The sequence below is a fragment of the Brassica napus genome, chromosome A7 (genome assembly GCF_020379485.1).
Source record: "Brassica napus cultivar Da-Ae chromosome A7, Da-Ae, whole genome shotgun sequence".
Taxonomy (NCBI): domain Eukaryota; kingdom Viridiplantae; phylum Streptophyta; class Magnoliopsida; order Brassicales; family Brassicaceae; genus Brassica; species Brassica napus.
In genome coordinates, this window is record NC_063440.1 from 23,703,348 (window position 1) to 23,727,289 (window position 23,942).

The 23,942-nt window shown below is 31.8% G+C and overlaps 3 protein-coding genes across 4 annotated transcripts; 2 read left to right on the forward strand and 1 right to left on the reverse strand.

Annotated features, from left to right (window-relative positions):
- Positions 1-5,720: 5,720 nt before the first annotated feature.
- On the forward strand, positions 5,721-8,359 carry LOC106354057 (nuclear transport factor 2). Of its 2 annotated transcripts, none has more exons than XM_048736060.1 (9): positions 5,721-6,023; positions 6,108-6,320; positions 6,478-6,736; positions 6,822-7,033; positions 7,108-7,273; positions 7,348-7,463; positions 7,552-7,617; positions 7,692-7,752; positions 7,841-8,359. In XM_048736060.1, the coding sequence occupies exons 2-9, from the start codon at positions 6,129-6,131 to the stop codon at positions 8,095-8,097; spliced, it is 1,329 nt and encodes a 442-aa protein (XP_048592017.1). In that variant the 5' UTR covers positions 5,721-6,023; positions 6,108-6,128; the 3' UTR covers positions 8,098-8,359. The 2 variants fall into 2 exon arrangements, with proteins under 2 accessions (XP_048592017.1, XP_022544850.2); XM_022689129.2 differs by having other exon boundaries at positions 5,729-6,023; positions 6,816-7,033.
- Positions 8,360-8,584: 225 nt separating this feature from the next.
- LOC106357188 (ninja-family protein AFP1) lies at positions 8,585-15,754 on the forward strand. The gene is made up of 3 exons (XM_048736061.1): positions 8,585-8,924; positions 9,025-14,844; positions 15,181-15,754. Exons 2-3 carry the CDS (start codon positions 14,199-14,201, stop codon positions 15,543-15,545), a joined length of 1,011 nt encoding a protein of 336 aa, XP_048592018.1. The 5' UTR covers positions 8,585-8,924; positions 9,025-14,198; the 3' UTR covers positions 15,546-15,754.
- A 348-nt stretch (positions 15,755-16,102) lies between these two features.
- Positions 16,103-17,328, reverse strand: LOC125576194 (probable LRR receptor-like serine/threonine-protein kinase RPK1). Its single transcript, XM_048735613.1, has 2 exons — positions 17,154-17,328; positions 16,103-16,497 (listed from the first exon to the last, which is right to left on the reverse strand). Exons 1-2 carry the CDS (start codon positions 17,326-17,328, stop codon positions 16,103-16,105), a joined length of 570 nt encoding a protein of 189 aa, XP_048591570.1.
- Between the last annotated feature and the right edge of the window lie 6,614 nt (positions 17,329-23,942).

The window sequence follows — 23,942 nt, forward strand, 5'->3', positions numbered from 1 at the left end:
TAATAGAGTTTATGTTTGGAATAAAAGAAGTGGACAACTCTAAAGTTTGTGTTTTAATTGATGCGTCTTATTTATGCTCTCGTGCTTCATCAGTTCCTCATTCTAATGTTTTATGTTTTAGATATTATTGAATGTTGGACCTTTAGAAAATCTTATGGCAAACAAAAAATGTTTAACTAAGTTAGAATTACCTATTTGTGAGATAATGTAGATTTTATTCAGCATTTAATTTTATACTATTTTATTTTTATGACAAGATGCTAATTTTAACTTTTAATATCATGTACGATATGGTCTGATTATCCAAAATAAGTATCAAATTTTTTAAAAATCTAATGAGGCATTATGTTTTGTAGGTGTTACTCGGTTTGTCTGTGTACGAGAATACAAAAAGGTCTTATTTTTTTGTTATTGTTTCGAAGATCTCAAATATTGATAATATCCCCTTATTATTAAAAGGGAAGCAAATAAAAAGAGAAACCTTAAAAATGTACTATATTTACAATGGTGCCATTATGACGACGTGTCGCACAGTCAAGCCTTCTCAGGCTGCTTTTGAAAAAACCCACGCCCAGCTTAGCTATTTACCACTATTGCCATTGGACTAACCCCAACATTTAATTGCATGTTCCTTATATATAATGTATAAAACATGGTTATCTGGCATACATTAGTTTCAGACAAATCATCTCCTATCTCATATCTTATATTGTCACGTAGTTAGTAATAAAAAGCCATGATTTTACACAGTATTTTGACCAATCTAAATGTTTACAATTTTATATTATAATTCCAACGAACTATTTAATTGATTTTTACATTTCCTGTATTTGGGACTATTTCTTGGTCAAGAACTTAATAGATTATTTTTCTAGCGGACAATATGTATTGTACGTATGTTAATATATTGTCACGTAGTAACTAATAAAAAATCATGATTTCCATAGAATTTTGACCAATCTAAATGTTATCCCATAGATTTATAATCCCAACGAAATATACCATTATGATTGTTACTGTGTTCATACTTTGTATGATCAAGGTAAAATGAATAATTTATTTTCTGTAATTCATAATTGAGGATTTCATCTTTATGATCTTACCTATTATGTAGTCAATCTAATATAAAAAATTAGGGATATTTTTGTGTCATCTTCATCTCTACGGAAATCATGTTCTTCATTCGAGTCAAAATCATATTGTTTATGGTAATACTTGATTGCCATGATTAACGGTAGCTGTTATATGCATTGAGTACTGCTTGACGTGATTACTAATACATTTTCAATCCCATAAAGAAATTCTTTGACTTTCAATTTGAATTTAGTCCTAAAATAGTTTTATTCGGTATTTATTAACTTCCTAAAATTTCAATATTTTATAATACCTTAAACCCGGATTGTCAATTTGTTTGATTGCACGTATATGTGATATATCAATCGCATTTATTAGTGAATAAGTTGGAACTTATATAAATACCGAAGAAGATACTTCTTCGACCATATCATCATCTTTTCTGTATTCATTATTCTCTAAAAGTTTCTTTTCCCCTATGATTCAAAAAAAAATGGCAGGCTTAGATTTTGTTAGCGACTTGAAGCCTTTCAAGTCAATGTGGAAAATAAGAGTTAAGGTGATTCGTCTGTGGAAGCAGTATTCTTGTGCTTCCGGAGAAACAATGGAAATGGTGTTAGCTGATTCTAGAGTAAGTCTGTTGTTATCTGTCTAAGACTTCATCTAATAGACTTATTAATATATATATTTGACCATATTGTTCAAGTTTCCTTATGTTTTTACTGTATTTTTCAGGGTGATATGATCCATGGTACTGTGAAAAAAGAAATGGTCAGCCAGTTTGAAACTTTAATCAGTCAAGGTGAATCGAAGTTGATGGTGAATTTCACCATGGCATCCAGTTCTCTTTAGTCAATATGGAGTTCGTTTTCTTTATATTTTGTTACTAGACTTATTTTCACTTTTTTTCCTATGATCTAAATACATTTTACTTTACTCTCATTGACAGGTATGAACACATTAAGTGTGTAGCAGTTGGAGAAGTTGCTCTGTTTTTACATAATTACTGGAACTCAACCAATGTCCCTGTTGTCCTATGTGTGTTACAGTTTTGGAAATTGATTGGGGTGTTGGTAACTTACAGTTCTAATACTTTAGTTGCTGTATTTGTTAATTTTGATATTCGTTTATGGTGACGTTTATTTTTTGGATCATGATCAGGTGGATTCAAGCACATGGCAACAATTGATGGATTTTCGAGAATTTTATTTGAGCCTGATGATGTTCCAGAGATCCAGTCTTTCAGAATGAGGTAATACAATTTGATGGTTGAATAGATAACTAACTTGAAAGATAAAAGAAATAAGTATTTAGTTCTTTTTTTTTTACATTATCAAATCTCTATCCTGAATATCTTCAACAGTTATGATTGTAACCTTCAATCAACCCCTTTACACGGTCAGAGTTTTTGCGAGATGGTGATACCTTCTCCAAACCTAAATAAGAATATATTTCAGTTGATGTTCTATCAATAATAAAAAGAAAAGCAGACCCCAGATGAGGGGAGGAAACGTTAGCTGAAATAAATGAGATCGAAGTTTCAGAAGTTTCGATTCTAATCATTAATCACTCATACTCCTTTGATAAGATTGAATATCATCCCTTTCTTATTAAGTTGCGAATGTTTGCTACTTAATTGAAAATTGTTGAGTGATCAATATTCTCTTACCTGCAGTCGGGATTCAAATAAGGAACACATAGTGGAGGGCTGAAAATCTTCGGGAACCAGAATCTTCATTCACACGAGTTGCTGAGTTTTTAAATTTTGTTTTGAAGGAGAAGATTCACGAGACCGAAATCATCGAGATAAACCAAATACACAAAATTGAAGATGAGGAAGGTGTATCACCCAAAAGATTACAAGTGACAGCTAATTCTAGATGAATCGAACAAATTTAATTTTTCTGTAATAACCCTTATTTTTTTTTCAGGCAAAGTAATTGATTTTCGTGAGACGAAGAAAAGTTCTTTTTTTGTTTTTAACAACAATCTTTTTTTTTAGTCAAAGACAAGTTATTTTTTTTGGGCCTTATCCTCTTTCATTCAAAAGAAATGGATTTTTGAAGATAATTTCTTTTTTTTTTGGTTTAAGACAACTATAAAAGGCCCAACAATCTACTGTTATTATATAAATCTAAGGTTCACCAAATATAAATTAACAAGTTTAAGAATTAAGGTTCACGAAATAAAATCCACTATATTAAGTGCTTGAAGTATATTTCACTTTTATTATTTATGTACTTTTCAATTTTATATACATCACCTTATATTATCTTCACCATGCAAAAATACAATTTAATAATTTTAATATATCAGTTTTATATTTTTCTCATCCCGCGCAGGGCGCGGGTCCTATCCTAGTATGATGTTAATTGACTATTGTTATTTTGTTGACGTTTCTATACTTCATTGCCACTAAAATTTTTTTGATCCAAAATTACAAGAAGCGTTTGATTTCAAATCTAAGTTACCTAATTATGATTTGGTTATTGCTAGAGAAGACTTTGATCTAAAATCTATACCTTTTAAAATATATTTATATGATGATTTTTTTCATTAAGAATCCAATAAAATTTATAAGAAAAATGAATGTATCAAATGAGGCATGTTGTGCTTATTAAATATTTTGGCTATAACAATCGAATATGGGTTGAACTTATAGACCCTGGATTTTTTTTTTTAAATAATTGACACTATATAAATAAAATAACCCTAAGACTACCAACCTTGAGTCACGAAAAAAAGAAATTAAAAAAATATCATCACTCTTGATACTGAAAGAGATTTTGTTAAAGTCAAAATCAATCAAGCAAATAATTCAACTTTTAAGTATAAGAATTGTGTTTAAACCTACAAGCCATTAGAATTTGATTAAAGATCGAATGAAACACACAAAAAATAACTTAATATGTATATCTAGTTAAATAATTTAGTTTGAATACAAAATTAATATTACTGTTTTATTGAGAATATATATTAATCCGCACAAGGTGCGAGTCCACAACTAGTATATATATACATATAATTTTTTTAGTTCTAATGTTCATTTTATTTAAAATTATTTAATTAGATACAATTTTAAATTAATATTATAAGTTACAAAATTTCAATATTCATATTGGTAATCAATGTATTAGTTATGTTATTTGATTCATAGTTTTATTTATGGAACGTAGATTCTAGATCAAAATCTTTTCTATAATATAATTAATAAATTAAGAAACTTTGATTGAAACTTTGATTGAAATTAAACTTTGATTTGTGAAAAAAAAATATGTATATAAGTCTTTTTATGAATTTACATTATTATAAAATTTCTTCTTACAAATAAGTCTTTTTATAAAATATGTCTTTTTATGAATTTCTTCTTACAAATAAGTCTTTTTATAAAATATGTCTTTTTAGAATCAATCAAGCAAATAAGTCTTTTTATGAATTTCTTCTTCATTGGAGTTCATATTGACACCTATTAAAAATACACAATAATTAAAAACATACTTCTATTTAATAAATTTTATAAACTAAAATAATAAATTATATATATCTAGTAAAATGTGTATTTTTAAAATTTTTAATAGGGAGAGATTGTATTCTTTGGACTCATATTTTGATTGATACAAAAATTCGGTGGTTTAAAAGAGAAGCAAACTTCATTTTAAAAATAATAAATAAATAAAACATTCAAAGAAACATTAGGAATAGTTATTAACACGCAAAATATGCCTAAATATCACAATAAGTTGTTGGTGTTATCACAAAACAATAAATAAACATCTAGTTGGTGTTATCACAATAAGCAAAATAACACGCAATATTAGTTATTAATAAACAATAAGCAATAAGCAATGATAAATAGGTAAAAATTACCTAAAATCATGGAAAATAAGACAACTAAGCAAAATTACTTCATAAATAATAGTATAGATATATATATATATATATCTAATATATTAAAACTAAGGTATAGTTAATATGTGAATCACAATTTTAGCTAACTAAATGATTATTTATTAAAATTCGGCACAAATGAATGTAGGTCACTAAATGTTTTTGTTTATTAATTTATGTAAGTTTCTTATAATTTTTCTTAAAACTAAATCTCATCTGGATCTTATGATATTTCAATGTGGTGTGTTATCATTCGTTGTATCTAAGAATTAGAAGAAAAAAAAAACAATTCTCAACAATATAAGATACATTGCCTTTTGTTGCATATACAAAATCTCCAAAAAAGTGATTAAAAAAAACTAACGATTTAAATAATAAGATATATATGTTTCAATTCAATAGTTTGTATTTAGATATGTATCTTGAACAATATAATAGTTTTGCAGTATGATATGTATCTTGAACAATTTAATAGTTTTGTATTTAGATATATATGTTGAACAATTTAATAGTTTTGGATTTAGATACGTATCTTGAATTCAACAAAAGTAAGATCTATATCTATCTTTGGAGATTCACAATCAATAATTTAATTAGTTGAAGGAAGTAAGACTGAATTTTGCTAATAAAATTAAAATCTTTAATAGTCAAGACTCATTAGGTCAACGAGAAAAGGAGATTAAAAAGTAAAGAACATAATAAAAGCATCGGCAGTCAAAACCAAAACCAAACCAAAAACAAAACCAAACCCAAGTTCGAGTTCGAGTTCCTAAGAAATAATAAAAGCTAAAGACGACCCGACCGACCCTTGTTCTTCTAAATATATTGAGTTTCCTTTTTAGTTATCTCTCCCTTCTCAAAACCAAAGCAGGAATCTCTCTGTCTGCGAGGGAGCGCCTCCTCTAAAACCCTATTTAAACAGCTCCTCTCTTGCCTCCTCTTTCCTCATTCACCAAATCTCTCTCACTCTTCTCTAAACCTAAAAAGCTTCCTCCTTTTTTTTGCTCTCCTCGGTTCCATCGCTCTCTGCCAGGTCTCTAAATCCGAATTCGATCGAAAAGGTGTTAGCTTTTGATCTAAAGTTTTCGATTTGAATCTTGATTTGGTTCGTTTGTGATCTGGAATTTGAATTTTTACCCTTGCAGGACGTGTGTGTGTGTGGAGATATGGCTGCTGCGGAGGAAGGTGCTGTGGTTCACCCGTCTCACGAAGAAATCTCTGAGGCTTTTGTTAACCAGTACTATCATATAATGGTAAACGCCACTGATGAAGCTTACAGGCTTTATGTTGATGGTAGCGTTATCACCAGACCTGGAGGACGTCCTCATGGTCCCATGCTCTCTTTTACATCCCTCCAGGTACCAATTAATTCAGTTATTATTGCTTGTATAGATCTCACTCTCTCCTGTTTATAGTATGTTGCTTGCGTTATTAAACTTATTATCAGACATTAAATGCAGTTTTTAATCATAATGATTGGCTTTTAATCACATTGTTTTTTTTTTTATCATACAGGCTATCAAGGAGCACTACCTAACCTGTGAATATAAGGGAACGACATACGACGTGCTTAGTGTTGATTCTCAGAGGTCGTTGCAAGATGGGATACTAATCATGGTTGTTGGTTTCTTGACGGGTAAAGACAACCTCAAGAGGAAGTTTTCACAGACGTTTTATCTGGCGCCTCAGGACAAGGCCTACGTTGTCGTCAATGACATGTATCGTTTTGTTGATGAAGAAGGGTCTTCCCTTCCTCCAACTGTTGTTGAATCTGGTAAGTGGTGGTCTAAGTCTTCTTGTATTCATTATTTTAACGTATTCTTAATGGATGATGAGAACTACTACCATTGCAGTGCCAGAAGCTGAAGTGGCGAAGCCAGTTGATGAGGTTAGCAAGACCGAGCCGGTGCAGAAGGTCATCGACGATGCTCCTGCCAAGAAGTCTGTTAAAGCTGCTGAGGCTAAGAAGGTTGTTGCTGGAGCTGCTCCTGCTCCTGTTGCTGCTCAAAAGCCTAAAGAGCCAATTGCTGAAACTGCTGCTGATGGAGCAAAGAAATCTTATGCTGCGATGGTGAGTTTTCGGTCATGCGGATTTTGACTTTTTTACATGTGACATCTATGTTAAAGTGATGTTGGTGATTACAGGTTCAATCACTGTCGAGGAACGCTGCTCCGTTCCAAGCTAAAGCAGCCCCGGTTCAGAAACCTAGATCCATGGCGCCACCACCCAAAGCCCGTGCAGCAGCTCCAGCACCTGCTGTTGTTGGTAAACCTGAAAAGAAAAGTGATCAGAGGATCGTTGATGAACCAGGTTAGAAGGCAGAGACCATTGTCATTGGATTCTTTTACTGTCAGATGGTTAATATGTTGTTTTTTTGGTTATAGGAACTTCGGTATTTGTGTCAAATCTGCCGATGGATGCAAAGGCGCCTCAGCTCTATGAACTGTTCAAGGACTTTGGTCCTATCAAAGAAGGTGGAGTTCAAATCAGAAGCTCCAGGGTAAATGATCTTTAATCGAATCTCTTATCTTTCCTTTTAAAGAAAGCATAATCAACAATACTAAACTTGTTTACTTATTGAGTCTCAGGCTAGTGGAAGATGCTTTGGTTTTGTTTCCTTTGAATCTGTTGCTTCTGTCCAGAGTATGCTTAAGGTAATTTTACAAAATACAAAAATCTTGTTTCCCTTTTGAAAAAAAAAAACTAGTATGAATATTAAATTCCACAGGCTGCCAAGACCAACCCCTTCAAGCTTGGGGAGCATAAGCTTCGTGTAAAGGAAAAGCAAGGCAAGCTTCTCTTTCGTTAAACCACTCTTATCTAAAAAAATAGTAGTCAGTTTCCTAAACCTTTGTATGGTTATTTTGGCTTTTGCAGTTGAGTATGATGGCAAACAGTCTGGTGGGAGAAGTGGAAGCAAGGCACAGAATGGCTCTGTAGATGAGAGCAAGACTCCTACTGGTTCTGTAGATGAGAGCAAGACGCCGAGTGGGTCTGCAGATGGAAGCAAGTCTGAGAATGGCTCTGCAGCAGGTGGGGAAGATGATGATGGCTTCAAGACTATTACAAGCCGTAGGAACAGAAGAGGAAACGGAGACAAGAAAAACAGTGGTACTCCCAAGGTCAAAGCTTGATATAATCTCCTCTCCTCTGCAAACACCCAACAGTACAAGAAAGAGTTACAGCCTTTGATAGATTATTAATTGTTTGAAGAGAAGGGAAACTTGAGATAATTTTTCGACATTACAGATTTACATCTCTTTACTTTGTTTAGGTCTTTTTTTCTTACTCATGGAACTCATAATAGTTCTTCTGTTGGTTTTTGTTCTGTCTTTTCACCAGACAAATTTCTATTTTCCATTTCTTATATTCCAAAAAAGAGGTTATTGGAACGTTCTCCTTTCTCCGTTTTTTTTTTAGTGTTTGAAGTGATTAATTTAAGTTTAGTGAATTTTTAGCTGAATATTAGAATTTAGTGTGATTTTGGTTAAACAGTTCTAGAATTTTCTATAAAATCATAAGATTTAGATTTTTATTTTTATAACAAAAAAATCCTTTTCAAACACTCTAAAACTGTTTATAGTGTTTTATAAAATGACAAGTTTAATAACACTGGATTTTAAAATATTTTTTTAAATTCTAGTTTGAATAACAGTGCGAATTAGTCATTTTAATATAAATCATCTCAATCCAAATCCATGAGCGGGGCTGGGATAAGTTTTATATGGTGAATGGGGTTAAAGTTTAAATATGTAAGTAAATAAGTTGAAAGAATATATTTCAATGTTCATGCCCTTTCCTCACATATGGTATCTTTGTTATGCTTTCAGATATTTGCTGAGAAGAATATCCGTACACCTGTGGCCTATTATTGTTCTGATTTGAATGTCTAGTAGATCAGACGGTTTGATCACATGGTGGCTGACCTGACCAGGGAGATGACTACATTCATCATCTTATGGTAAGTCAACTGCCACTGCATGAGGCTATGTGAAGGGTTTGGAAAACTTCCATATCTCAGTTCTGATCATATTAGCTTATGTTGATTTCTCGTAACACAGGACTCCAGGATCCAGCATGATGGGCACAGTGGATGTTGTCGAACCTCAGAATGGTAAGTTTAGAAGATCACTTTTGTAAGATCTTAATAATCGTCATGCTGTTGTTGTTGTTGTTGTATTGGAAGGCAGGAGCATTGGTAAAACATCTCTAAGCACCTCCTTCAATTCTTTCATCAGCCAATGCCACACTTTATAATCTTCTGACCTCGCTGTTTAAGCTCTGTTAACCCCTGTTAGTAAGCAGAGCTGATTGTGAAGCCACCAAAGATGCTAATCAGGAGAATCTTCAAGCACCACAGAACTTCCCTTTAGCACCATTTTCTATCAAGGTTTGGCTATTGATCGATAAAATGTTTTCACTGGTTGATGATATATAGATGCTTGGTAAATCCTCTTATCCTTTCGTGCTTGGCATCAGGACCCTCGTGACTAGGAAACGTCTTCAATGAACCTAGAGGAGCAAGGGCATTAAAGAGAAATAAATGTCCATGAGACTTATGGATTGCTTAAACAAATCCATTTTGGAAACTAGAAGTAAAGGATTAAGTGATCAGTTGATTAAACCAGAAGGTGCCATCATACAAGAGTTACCGAGATATTTTTAGTCATCTTACCTGATAACAACCACGTATCTTCATTCTAACGTAATGTTTTCTCTATTTCATAATCTCCCGGTCCCATAATTTGCTATACACATATAGGTTCTTGGGCTTTCTCAGGAAATTTTCTAATTTTATTGGAGATTCTCTCCAATAAATTTAACTTACACCAAGAGCAAGTTCTTGATTGTATTTTATCAGGTTGGTAAGCTGAAGGATGCAATGTCCAATACTTATTCACAACTCGAGGTCGGCTATGAGTACCTTCTTCAAGTCTTTTTGATATAATAAGCAAGTCCGAGTAATCCATTAATAGAACCAGTAGTTACTAATCTCTCCATACCAATGCAACACAGTACATAAAATGGTAAAATGGTATAGTGCGTACATTTTATGTATTGTTTCCTTGATATCAAACCGCACATTTAACTCAGGCAATGAAAGAGTCGGTGCAATTTTATCTCCGGCATCATGTTTCTTTACTGGTTCGTCCAATGCAACATGTTAGCTTCTTCCAGTTATACCTACTTCAAGTTCAAAGAGAGCGTATAGTATTTTATTACATCATGTCTCGGTTTATATATCTGGTTTAGCCAGCCAAACTTAATTCGGTTCATGTTGCAGAGAAGAACCGCTGAGTGAGAGGCATCACTGCATGATCTTGGTTTTGTTTCATCAGTTTTCAGTTTAGGTTGAATAAAGTTTCCTCTTATGAATACGTGAAGGTATATCCTATGATTTGTTCCATTGCGAATCAAATCCCTTTCAAGAAAATTAATAATTTAAGTTGAGCTTTATCTGTTCGAGTGTCCCATCAATCAAGTATTGTTAATTTTTAAAAGAAAAAGAGAATGATGTACATATGTAATTAAAATTGAATTAGCGGTTATAAAAATAAGTAAATAAAAATAAAAATAGCATTGCTTGATAAAGAGAAAACAACAATTATGCGAATGTGACACCTCTCTCGTCTCAGGTTTGGAATACAAATCTCTTACACGTCAACGATTTTGCTAGATTTGATTCCATTCCTTTCTCCATCGAATTCCCACCTACCTTTTTTCCCTAGAATATGTGTCAACATAGCTTATTTTCCAAGAAATATTCATTTTTAACTATTTCCTTAAGATCTTTGGACTAACACGAAACTATATATGAAATGACTATAACCATAAAGTTTAAGAGGATGAAAAGGTAGAATATCATCTCATAATTATAAGAATCCTTTTTGACAACTGGTGATTGTATTCATAGTTACTTTTTAAGGATGTAATCATAGTTGTTTGAACTAAAGCCTATTCTAAGAGGTGAATTCATTGATATGGAAATTAATCTCGAAGGACTGTACACAGATTGCGAATGACTCAAAAATTTCAAGCACAACAGTTTTCATTTCTCTCACAGCCATTTCTAATTAACATTCACTGTCTTTTTAATTGAAGAACTGTTTTTTTTTGTAACTGAAATTAATTGAAGAATGTTATTTATAAGAGATGTATTCTTTTATAAAATAAATGTTATGATTTAAGTGCAATTTTATAGATACTTCTATTTTCTTCTAATTAAATTCGTAAAATATTTAATATTAGTATATAATTTTAATTATTAAACTGAATAATTCTTTTTCTTTAAAATGCTCCTACATGTCTTAAATAAAATATAGATAGGATTTTGTTACCGAAGCTTTATTCAAGTTATATTAGTGGTCTAATATTCATACCTAGTGTTCAGAATGAGCAAAAAAATGTAGAGGCAAAGAAGGTCATCCAAATTATATTTTAGGTTTTTATATAATTTGACAAAGAAAAAAGAGGCAATAAAGTCATCATATCTTCAGATTTCAGATTTTTAAGACAAGCATTTGAGTTTTCTTTACATCAACCAAAAATAAAGATTATATTTATAATCTGATCAAGTTCTTCGAAAATGTTGGACCAGCCTTGCAAATAGTTGAAGTTTCACTTATATTGACGAGATTCGGGACTACTTTTTTTATGTTGACCATTGTAGACACTTTATCTCAAGCACAGAAAGCAAAAACTGGTTTCTACTCGTAGTTTATGTGGTTAGACAAATTTCCGAAAGCGTATACATATTACAGATCACTACTGTAAAATTAAACATCTATCATGAAGAAAATATCATTTGGGAATATAATCATATATGATACGCAAGGATCTACACACCCACTTGGACACGTGTTACTTGTCCAATCTCTGACATGATTCACGTTCCCGGGATATTTCTTTGAGGCCATTTTCGTAATTAACGGAGAGATGTCCTGAGCTGGCGTGTGGGGACTACGTACCTTACTTACCTCAAGCCAATGGGTAGCCCTTAAGATTATAATAAAATTATCTGGTTTTATGCGATCAAGATCACGTCGGATTAGGGTTAGGACAGGAGTTGGATCCATTAATATGAGATATCCTCATATCCATAACCAGCACAAAGTGTTTCTTTTTCACAATGAAGGTACTTTGATAAGTAAAAACTAATCCAGAAGATAGGTTCTCGAGATCTGAATAAAATGTTTATACATGTCAGAAGATAAGTATGTTCAAGGAGAAATGTCAAGATTTTAAGATTTTCAAATCATATCATGTTGAGTTAAAATGCGTAAATCCAGTGTTTTTAAAACCGGACCACATACCGGCTAACGAACCAAAATTTTTATGAGTCATTGTGGTTCGATCGGGTCTTAATCGGGTTCGATCGGGCTTACTTAGACTAAACTAAATTTTAATGATATTTTATAAATAATATGCATATTTTTTTAAAAAATAGATCATATCAAATCAAATGTTTAAATGGCCATAATGTATAGAAAAACTTAAAAATACCAATTAAAATCTAAAATCAATATGAAAAGCACATGTAATCTTTATTCACAGATCTTATCACTCTAAATCTTCATCACCGTTAAAAAATTATATACAGATTAGGTAAAATTTATATTTTGAAATACAAATTTCAGAAACGAAAATGTTTTAATTATTTAAAGTCTTCAAAACAAGTGATCATGAAGTAAATTTTTTTTTAAAGTGAGAAGTAGACAAAACAATATCTTAACGTGAATATTAAACTTTGTGAATCTTGTAATTTAAGAGTTATAGAGACGACAAAAAAAAGACAAGAGATGATATTTTATTAATCTTTGATAAATCTTATTTTTACTTTAAAAAAAAAGAAAAATGAATTGTTTCATTAAAAAAAAATTGGCTTATATGCGAACCGGGGTTTGACCGGTTCACTGGGTCGCCGATTTCTGGGTTTTTGACGGTTCAATAGAGATTTTCAATTGGTTTGATTTTAGTTGGGTTTTAACATTAACCCAACCCGAATTATTTCCGGTTCATGTTCAACCCGGTCAAAAAAACACTGCGTAAATCTGTTTTCTTCATGATATTCCAAGTGATTCATATGTCCATCTATCTCTTCATACAATATTACTCTAACGAAACATCTACATGTTTCCGTATGTTTAATCTCATCTAGCACTATCTAAAAAGTGATAATAAGTTTATGTTTTTTATTTACCAAACGGCTATTTTCATTATTTAAATAAAATAAAAATAATCTAGGTAGTCAAATCGGAATATAAAGAATTTTAAATATCATGTTTCATCTGAATCACTAATCTAAACCAAACCTTAAAAAATTCTCACTTGTACACTTGTTCATAAAGTAATGGTATTATTGTTCGGACTGAAAAAGTATTGGATGCTGTATCATACGTATCTTAGAATGTTACACTGGTACCATTGTAGGACCTGATTACGATGAACCTTAGCCGTTCCTCTGACTCGGACTTAACATAACAGAGATACACGTGTCAAGTACACTTTACGAAGACACGTGTCCACTTCCCCTCCCCACCTTTACGGTGAGGACGACACGTAAGTAGCCAGTGAATAATAAAAAAAAAAGGCATTGTTTACAAAGGAGCAATAATAATAGGGCAAATAAAGGAAGGGGACAACGAGATTAAAAACAATAATTTAAAGGAAAAATAAAAACTCTGAAGCCGTACTAAAACGTGTCAATGTGAGGGATCATCTGATCTCCACTTGGCCCTTTTTCTCTCTGCTCTTCTCATACATTGGCTATTCTCGTCATTTTCTTTTCTTCTACATGCCCATACAATTTATTTATTCAGTTTATTTAAATAAATAATGTGTAAATGGTAGCTTATTATATTTTTCTTACATACTCAAATTGGGTATTACAGTTCCTACTTTTGTTTGATACAAATTTAAGCAGAAAATAGAAAAAATAATTAGGGGGGGAATGGTAGACTAATCTAAATGGAAGTGAATATTCGGTGTTGCTCTTGTACTGAGAACTTCAAGTTCTCTAGTCCTGTCTCATCCATTGAATGTATTTTCTGGTCTCCCCAAGAAAGTAACTAACAGGAAATAAAACATTCGTGAATTTCTTTTCTAGGGAAAGAAATCAAAGAGAAAGATTGTAAACTTTATTTTCTGAGATATTGGATATGGGTGGGATCAAAATCTAATCTTATTTAACTCGGATCACTGTTACATCATCTCTCAGTACAGTGTTCTCTTCTTCATGTCTGAAGCAAACGAGAGAACTAGAGAAATGAGTAGAAGTATGTTCCCAAGAGATCTGCTTCAGAGATTTCCCCCTATCTCAGCTAAAGTTGTAGATGGTGAAGAAGAAGAAGATGAGGAGATTGAGTTGGATCTTAGTTTATCTCTTGGCGGGAGGTTCGGAGTTGACAAAAGCAAGCTCGCGAGATCTTCCTCTGTCGTGGGCCCCACGATGCCTTTTTTCCGGGAGAATCATCAGCCAGAGACAGAGATGAGGCCTGTCGAGACATCCGTGGCGGGACATATGGCTTTGACGAGAGCGACGTCGTTGCCGGTGGAGACGGAGGAAGAGTGGCGGAGGAGGAAGGAGATGGAGAGTTTAAGGAGAATGGAGGCCAAGAGAAGGAGAAGCGAGAAGCTTCGTGCCAGAGGCAGCGGCGGAGGGAACATCATCAAACCACCCGAAGCTAATAATGATAGTGTTATGGGAGAAGGTTCCACCCCTACGAGGCGGCGAGGTAGGCCGCGGTTGGTACTGCCACGGTGGTCAGGGACGGCTAACGAAGGTGGACTTTTACGACAACACAGTGCTGGTCATGTTTCGCTGCAAGTCTCTCGTGGAAGTTCTTCAAGTGTTTCCGAGATGGAAACCAAATCTCATCAAGGTATACTGTTCTGATCATCATTACACAAATATCTAAAATTTGTTAAGACTTCGTTGCAAACAAAAAAAAAACTTTGTTAAAACTTGAACTACAACCAAATGAATGCATCAATCTGAAAATCATTATATCAATCTGATATCATTACACACACTAAGTTAGTTAGTTTCTGCTGCTGGAAATTAAGCCTAATCTTTGATACAAATTGTTTCCACCTTTTTGTAACCTGAAAGGTCATTTGCTTAGATATGAATATTTAAAGTTTTAGACGTACCAAATACTCTCTTTTTTTTGGTAACAATGTATTCTAAGAAACAGTGGTGTTTTGATTCATTCAAGCATCTAGCGAAGAAGCAAGAAGCTTACCGTCGCCACAGCAACAACATCAACAGGAAGCAATGGCAATGCCAGATAATGGGCTAAGAAGATTGAGTTCAGTGGACATGAGGATAGAGCCACCACCACTAGGGAACGGGAAAAATGTGATGCCATGTGTGTTCACCAGGGGAGATGGACCTAACGGGAAGAGAGTTGATGGGATTCTTTATCGATACGGTAATGGTGAAGAAGTGAAGATCATGTGTGCCTGCCATTGTGATATCTTGTCTCCTGCTGACTTCGTTAAACATGCTGGTGGTCCTCATGTTGATCATCCTCTTAGGCATATTATTGTCGACACTTCTTCTCTTTCTAATCTCTTTTAGAAACCCCCTCTCTTCATTTGATCCCCTTTATTTTTAAGGCCAGATTTTAGAGAAGAAGATGCTCAAGAGTTTTAGTTCAGACAACATATATATGCTGTCTGATTCTGGTATTTTTTTCAATTTTATATTTGTATTTTTACTTTATACAGAGAAGCAGAAACAAAACATTGTTATCAGTTTTAACTTTTAAGAGAGTAACATTAATGATGCATATGGTGTTGAGTACACAAATAAAAACCCTACTACTCTCAAAATAGGAAACAGATTTGAAAAATAAAAACAAAAAGCTAAAAAAGCTTCGAATGGCTACGCACTTGTTTGCTTGCTGCTGTACAAATCCTCTAATAACAAATCTCCTTGATCACAATCTAGAAGGCTGGATTCGTTTCAGTTGTTTTACACCTTGTTTCATCGTTGGCCTTATCGAGAGGCTATCGACCGTGCATTTGAGTGCTAATTATAAATGCAGAACCTCGACCCGATCATCCAGGGGACCAGTCTCCCATAGTCCCTTTGTGAAAACATCCTTAGCTTTGACTTGACGAGACAATGTTGAATCAATTCTCGTGAGATGAGAAAGAAGGATCAAGAGTTCGCTTATCCGATATCAACTCCAAGATGACAATGCCATAACTGTAAACATCTGCTTTCTCCGAGACACGGCAAGTCATTGCGTATTCCGGAGCAACATAGCCGAATGTTCCAGCCACCCCTGTTGTGACATGAGACCGTGAAGTTCCCAAGAGCTTTGAGAGGCCAAAGTCAGATAGATAGGCGTTGTAGTTGTTGTCCAAGAGTATGTTGCTCGGTTTGATGTCTCTGTGCAAGACTTTGGGTGAACACTGCTCGTGAAGATAGGCGAGAGCACGCGCTACATTGAGAGCAATATTGTGAAGGATCTTCCACTCAAGAGCAGGCTTCGATCTTTCTTTGATGAAGTCTTCAAGGTTCCCTCCGGATAAGTACGTAGTTGTAGATAAGGAACATCTCTTTCTCGCTAGCGTGGTAACCGATTAACATGATGAGATTCGGATGCCTAACCGTTTCAAGAGACGAGATCTCAGCGTGAAAATGTTGGTCCCCTTGAAACCTCCCGACAAAAGAAGAAGCGCAGGCTCCACTGATTCATCATGAGTCGCACCAGAGACTTGTGACCCTAGCTAGTGTGTCTGATGAACTTTGTAACTCGGATAGTTTCCTTTCTTTTGCATTGTTATTCCCTGAGGATGATGGAGATAACGAAGGAGATGCAGGTCTGCTGTTTGTGATCTCGGATCGTCCTTGAGACTTTAGAAACAACACACATAACAACACACTTATTTTATTTATATTACAGAAACAAACAACAGACACATACATCTCTTATTTTATTTTTGTACAATAGAAATAAAGAAACAACACACATAACACATTTCTTATTTATCGAAACAGCACACATAACATAATAATCATTATCAAGGATCATGGAAGGGTGGCGTAGACTTACGGGAGACCAAATTACACAATCCAAAACATCTTACACGACGACGGCCTTGAAAGACTTGAGTTCATTCCAAGCCGTAAATTTTGAATACCTCATCACGATGGCCTCATAAGTTTTACTCATACCATCGACTTCATCCTTGGCAGATATGATCAGATTGTACTTTATGCCGCTATGCCGAAGCGACGTCCAATCCCAGGTTCCTCTGACGACCTTCTCGTACAAGATTCGCCTTCGACTCCTTGTTATGCTCCGAGACCGCAAACTTGGCGATCTCAACGATCTTGGGGTCCAATGCATTGACCGGAAACTTAATTGGCAGGAGGGTTGAGAATAGAAGACCAGCCACCGTCCACGACGGTGATCAATGGGAGTAGGACGAGAGAGAGACAAATCATCGACTTCATCATATTTCTCTTTATTTATTTAATTGAGCTCTTTTTCTTAGGGTCCGAAGTATCGTTGGTTTCTGGGAGTTTTTATAGCCAAAAGCTTGTACGTGCATGCTTTGTTATCGAACGTGGGCAGATAATGAACTAGTTGTCTCGATGATGAGAGTTCTTTGTAAAATAATATTTAAAAAAAAAAGAATATTTCGTGAATATTTTATAAATAATCTTCAATGTTTTTTGTGATAATAATATTTTAATTCTTGAATTATTTTATTTTATCATCAATTTGTCGACTATAAACACACAAACTTTTTGTTTAAATGCACCATTTACATGTATTTGGTAGACTATATATATCTATATATATTATTAGTCATTATTTTGTGGTGATTACAATATACTATAATATAAAATACAAAATAATATCTCGTGCATGGATATTTGATAAACAATTCTCAACGTTTTTCGGTGATAATAATAATATAATTCCTGAATTATTTTATCACTAGTTTGTTGACTAAATATTTATTTAAAAAATAAATAATTGATAAGTTTGTTATGGTCTATATAATAACTTTAGATTTATTTATACCATGCAGAAAATTCTAAAAATGGCTAAGGTCTTTCAAATCATTATGCATCCGTAAAATACTTGAATTAGATATGCAGTCTCCTTGAACATGACTAATTCCAATTCATCCAAATCGTTTAGTAAGATATATATCATACATACCTAATTTATTATGTTGTTCTAGCGGTAGCATGATACGTATGATTAATTAAGCATTATACAAGATTCATTCTAAAACACATAAGCTTTAAACTTATGTTTTGTTTAAAAACTTATTTGTTACCTTATTTTGTGGCGATTATAATATCCTATAATTCAGAATGATTTTACTAATCCATGTCCCCTTAGTACAAACTATAAGGAAAACCACTTTAGTCCTTCATATTTAGATTTATAAAAGTAATTAAAATGTAATAACATAAATAATAATTAAATAGAGTTATAATATGGTATAATAAATGTAAATAAAGTTTAAAAAAAAAAATCTAAACCCAACGCTTCTCCATCAATGTGTTCTCTCCGGTGCGTCTTGGTTCGCCTGCTAATTCTACGTTGTCGTGCCATCTTTCCTTCCTCTTTCTTCTTTCATCTGTGGTATTTTTCTATTTCCTCCTCCCTTGTTTTTTCTAACCTTGTTTTTTATGTACTCTAAGTGACCTTGTTTTCTCTGACAGCGTAAATCGGCGTTGGCACAAGGTGGGCGAAGCTTTCATCGCTGATTAAGAACCAGTAGGTGTTCGATTTTTATCTCGTTTTTTTTTCTCCAAAATTGAAGGTTAGGTTTTGAGATTCCCCTTTTCAATTATGATTTTTTTAAAAAGATTTTGATGATGTGCATGTATTAGTAAAATACTGAATGGCTTAGAAACTCAAATTGATTCAAGTTTATCGTTGGAACAGTCCTTTGATTATCTCTATAATTTTCAATTTCATAGTTCGTACTAGCAACTGCAGTTTTTGGTGCATCGTGGACTGATTGGACTTTTTAATACTTAATTAAATTAGATTTTTTATTTATATAATTTTGTAATTATTTTTATTTTGTCATAACAAGAAATGGATCATAAAATTTAAATGTGAGATTTTTAACAGTTTTAGTAATTTATAATTATTTTTAAAAAATTCAAAATATAACAGATACAGAAAAATCTAAATTTTATCATATGGTTAGTGTGATTTTTTAATTTATTTTAATAATTTAAAATTAAAAAGTGTGATAGAAGATATACTATTTTTTTATCAAATTTTTATTATTTAAAATCATTAATTATTATATATTTTAGCCACATTAGGTAATTCCGTAACTTTTATTTAGGGCAAATAATACAGAACATTAATAATAAATTTATAATTAGTTTAATAAAAAATTTATTATATAATTAGGTGGACCAACTTATTTTTCTAATGGTTCTAAGAATCATCATAATGATAACATGTGGTTACAAAAATAAGTTGTAATATTTTTCAACTAATATATAGGGAATATGAATATGATAAATGGTTAATTTATTAATTATGTTTTTCTACCGGTATAACATTTCATTTACGATCTCTTATATACTAATTGAGAAGCATTTTAAAAAAATGAACTTAAGGTACAAAGCTGACGTGTCAGCTTCTCAGCGCCTCTCGGACTCGTACCCCTCGAAAAAATGTCCTTTCGTTACTAGAAGATTTACAGTTTATGCCACTTGACCGACCAAATACAAATAAAGTCTTGAGCTGGCGCGGGCCTTAATTAATTGGTAACCTTGGAAAACTGAACTTTCTAACAAAAAGGCCCAATAACATTATTGCAATCAATTTTATTAGTACAGCCTATATTTCCATTTGGGCCTTATTCGATTTGTTTACAGATTTCAGTTCTGTGGTTCATTTACTTTTATTAGTTTCTTTTTATGTTTTCCAAATGAGAAAAGCTGTTTTATTATTATAGAGACACAATACATATATATATATATATATGAATAATATGTAACTTGAATACAAAATACAACAAATAAAAATTATTTTAACTTTCACTCCGCGCAAAGCGCGGATTATCACCTAATTAATGAAATATAATATGATTTATTATATAAATACACAAACTACAAACTTATGTTCTGTTTAAATATACCATCTGCATGTATTTGATAGTCTAGATATATATTGTTAGTTGTTATTTTATTTTGCGGTGATTACAATCTACTATAATTTAAAAAAAAATATCTCATGGATATTTGATAAAGAATACTCAATACTCAGTGTTTTTGGTGATAATAATCTTTTATTTCTCGAATTATTTTATCAGTAGTTTGCTGATTAGATCTTGATTTAGCAAACAATCCATTATGCATGTATATAAAGGACCACATATAAATTGGATCAAACCGAAATATTTTGGTTCAATATAGACCAATATATCCCTTCTTTATAGAAAACAACTCATATCAAAAAAAAAAATTTGAAAACTATGCAAAATATTTTTAAATGCTCAAAATTTTGGAAAATAACCGAAAAATACTTGATGGTTATCCCGCTCAACCGAAACAGAACATGAACCAATCAAACGAACCATTTGACTGATTTTTTCAGTTCAGATAAGCTAAGTTTCAAGCTTTTGCTTTGTTATGAGTGGCCAAGTAAACGATAGAAGAAACCAAACAACTTGATTGTATATATATCTAAATTTCATATATCATACATATAGCGAGTTGGGATTTGATTGTGATGGCGCATTGGCGTGTGATGTTGTGAATTGAGAGTACATATAGTACAAGAAGAGATGATAATTTTTGGTTGGATGAGACAATGTAGATCGTTTAAAGATGAAACTTATTTCAATATATGGTTTTTTTATTCATGTATAATTAAGAGTGCATATAGATTGAACAAATGATTAGTACGGACAAGGACTAGATCCTGCAATATTTATACATGATTTATCAGTGCATTCGCAGCAACAAGCACCGCCATAGCTATAAATTCGACATTCACCTCCTCTAAGGAACCCCATAGACTTGCATTTTACCGAACATGCTGGTGTAAGTGTACATCCGTCCACCGTACATTTGTAATAAAGTCCTAATTAATTGATTCATCATAAACACAAATTAGCAATACATCAAGACCAAAATAAATCAATTCAATATTTTAACATACTGCATATAAGAATCATGAACTTTTTGGTCAAATCTGAAGGGGCTTTTGTTTTGTGTTTAGTGACTCTAGACTTGGTTTTAATTTTATTTTTTGAAGGATTGAAAAAGTTTGGATTAAAAAAGATTTTTGGGTTTGAGACAGTCCATATCTAAACAAAGAAATACGTTTACCTGGAAAGGCCGAATCAATGGGAAAAATGATGAGAGCAAACACCATCATGGAAAGTAATAGAAGAGATGGAAATTTCTTTGTAGCCATAACTTTTGTTTTAATATAAACCAATTTACCTTTACTCTAGTTATTTGTTGAAAACTTATAGTGTTGGTCTTGTTTGTGTTTGTACATGTAAACAAATATATAGATTTCTTTTCTTTATGAATCTTCCAATCATGGTAATGAATTTAGGAAAATTGGAAATATTGACCAAATATTTAGTATGATTGTTTTTATAGGATAACACCATTTTTGTCCTATTTTTACCTTTATTGTCCTTTCTGTTAATCAATGTTAATGAAATCTCATGAAATTAATATTTTTATAAACTCAATTTTTTTATACGAATAATAGGAACAATACAAAAAACATATATACCAATATAGTAGTATTTTTATGGGTTCAAAAATTTACTAAATAAAAATTTCAAATTTTACTGTACCAATAATAAATTTTATATTATATCAAAATGGCTTAGTGGAAATTAAATTCAACGTTTTGATAGGCAATCTTTATAATATTATCTGAAAAGTTACTTTCATATGTATCGCCCAAACGTTAATTCTCACGATAGTTAATTACTTAGTACCCTTAGTGAACTAAAAAGATTATATTCAATTGCCATTAATTACAATCGTTTTTTATTTTTTTCCTAATAAATTTTAGTAAACTTTTTCATTTATGTATTCCTTTTTACAAAAGCACATAAATAGTAAAAAAGATTTTTTTTTTAAACGTAAACATATATATTTTTATATATAGACGAAAAACTTAATATATAATATATTTTTACAAGATCATATGTTTTTAAAATATTTTATTATTCTTAATATTTCCCCAAAATAATCTTAGTAAAAAGGAAATAGCTAGAAATTTTATTAATCTATATTTTATATATGCATAAAAATAACTTCACAAAAATAACTTCACAGAAAAAGTTGACAAGAAATTTAGAAATTTTTTTGTTAAAAGATAATATTATTATACTTTTTTAAAGGATCATAATATTTTATTATGAATATGTTTTAATCAAATGATTGAAATTATGAATATGTTTTGATCAAATGATTGAAAAGAAAAAATATTAAAACAAATCATCTAATATCATATTTTCACAAAATTGAATTACACAGATAGTTTTAATGAACCAAAAGTTATACATAATTCCCATTACTGACAATCATTTTTATTTCATTTTCAATAAAACTTTAATTAGTATTTAAATTGAATTTCCTTTTCTGAAAAAGCACATAAATAATAAAAATAAACATTTATAAAATGTTAAACTTATAATTATATATATAAACAAATTTTTCTTTATATTTATCCAAAAACATATCTATAAACTTTTGATGTATATAGACTTTTATACTTTACAAAGTATGAATAACCAAACCATTCAAAGTATCAACAGTCAAATAACTAGGGGTGGGCATTTCGGTTTAGTTTCGGGTTCGGTTTGGGTTCGGTTTGGTTTGGGTAATTTGGGTTTTATAAAACTCAAACCAATTAAAACCAAAGTAGCTTTGGTTTGGGTTCGGTTTGGGTTTAATTCGGTTCGGTTCAGTTTGGTTTGGTTTAGATTTAGTTCGGTTTACATTATAATGGTCTAGTTTGGTTCGGTGTAGTTCGGGTTGGTTATAAAATATGAAGGCATCAGTTTTATACTTTTATTAAAAAACAATCAACTCATAAACGATAGAGTGAGAATATAAAAACTTATGCTACATGATTTTATATATAATAGTATTATTTGAATCGTATTTATATTTTTTTTTAAAGATATGGAAATTATGAAAAAATGAAAAACAAAACTTTAACTAAAATTTGCAATATGTTAATACATATATATATATATATATATCATATATATTTTTACTATATATATATTGGATTATCGGTTTGGTTCGGTTTGGTTCGGTTTAAACCCAAACCAAACCAAACCGTTCGGGTTGAGTAAAACATGAACCAATTGGGTTACATAAAGAGCACGGTTTGGTTTGGTTCGGTTTAACTTCGGTTTGGTTGGTTTGGTTCGGTTCGGTTTGGGTTTTTTGCCCACCCCTACAAATAACCAGTAATTATGATTTATTTATTTTATTTATATTAATATATATATGCATGAATTTTCAAAATTGTACAAGTTATGTTTATTAATGCAATTCGGATTTAATATGATTTTCCTTATTTATTTCTGAAACATCATATATCAAGCTTTAAAATTTCACAAAATATTTACAAGTATAAGAGGATTTTGAATGACCGGAAGCTAAAAAATAAGAATTCAATTTTAGCATAATATTAAAAAATATTGTTCAATTTAAAAGAATAGATTAAATTCAATATACCAAAAGCGAATACTTGAACTAATGGCAAATATTATACTTGAAGTCACATGTATCTAATTAAGATTTAGACATAATAATGTTTATTACCGTGCATGAACTAAGGTTTGTGGTCTGGTGGTGATTAACTTGAGAGAAAAAGTCTAATACGGTGAAGCCACCAGGGTTCGAGTTCTGACCACTGGAAAATTAATATTTCGGTATCACCAGGGAAAGGAGATCGACACGTAGTAACATGTGACTAGTCTG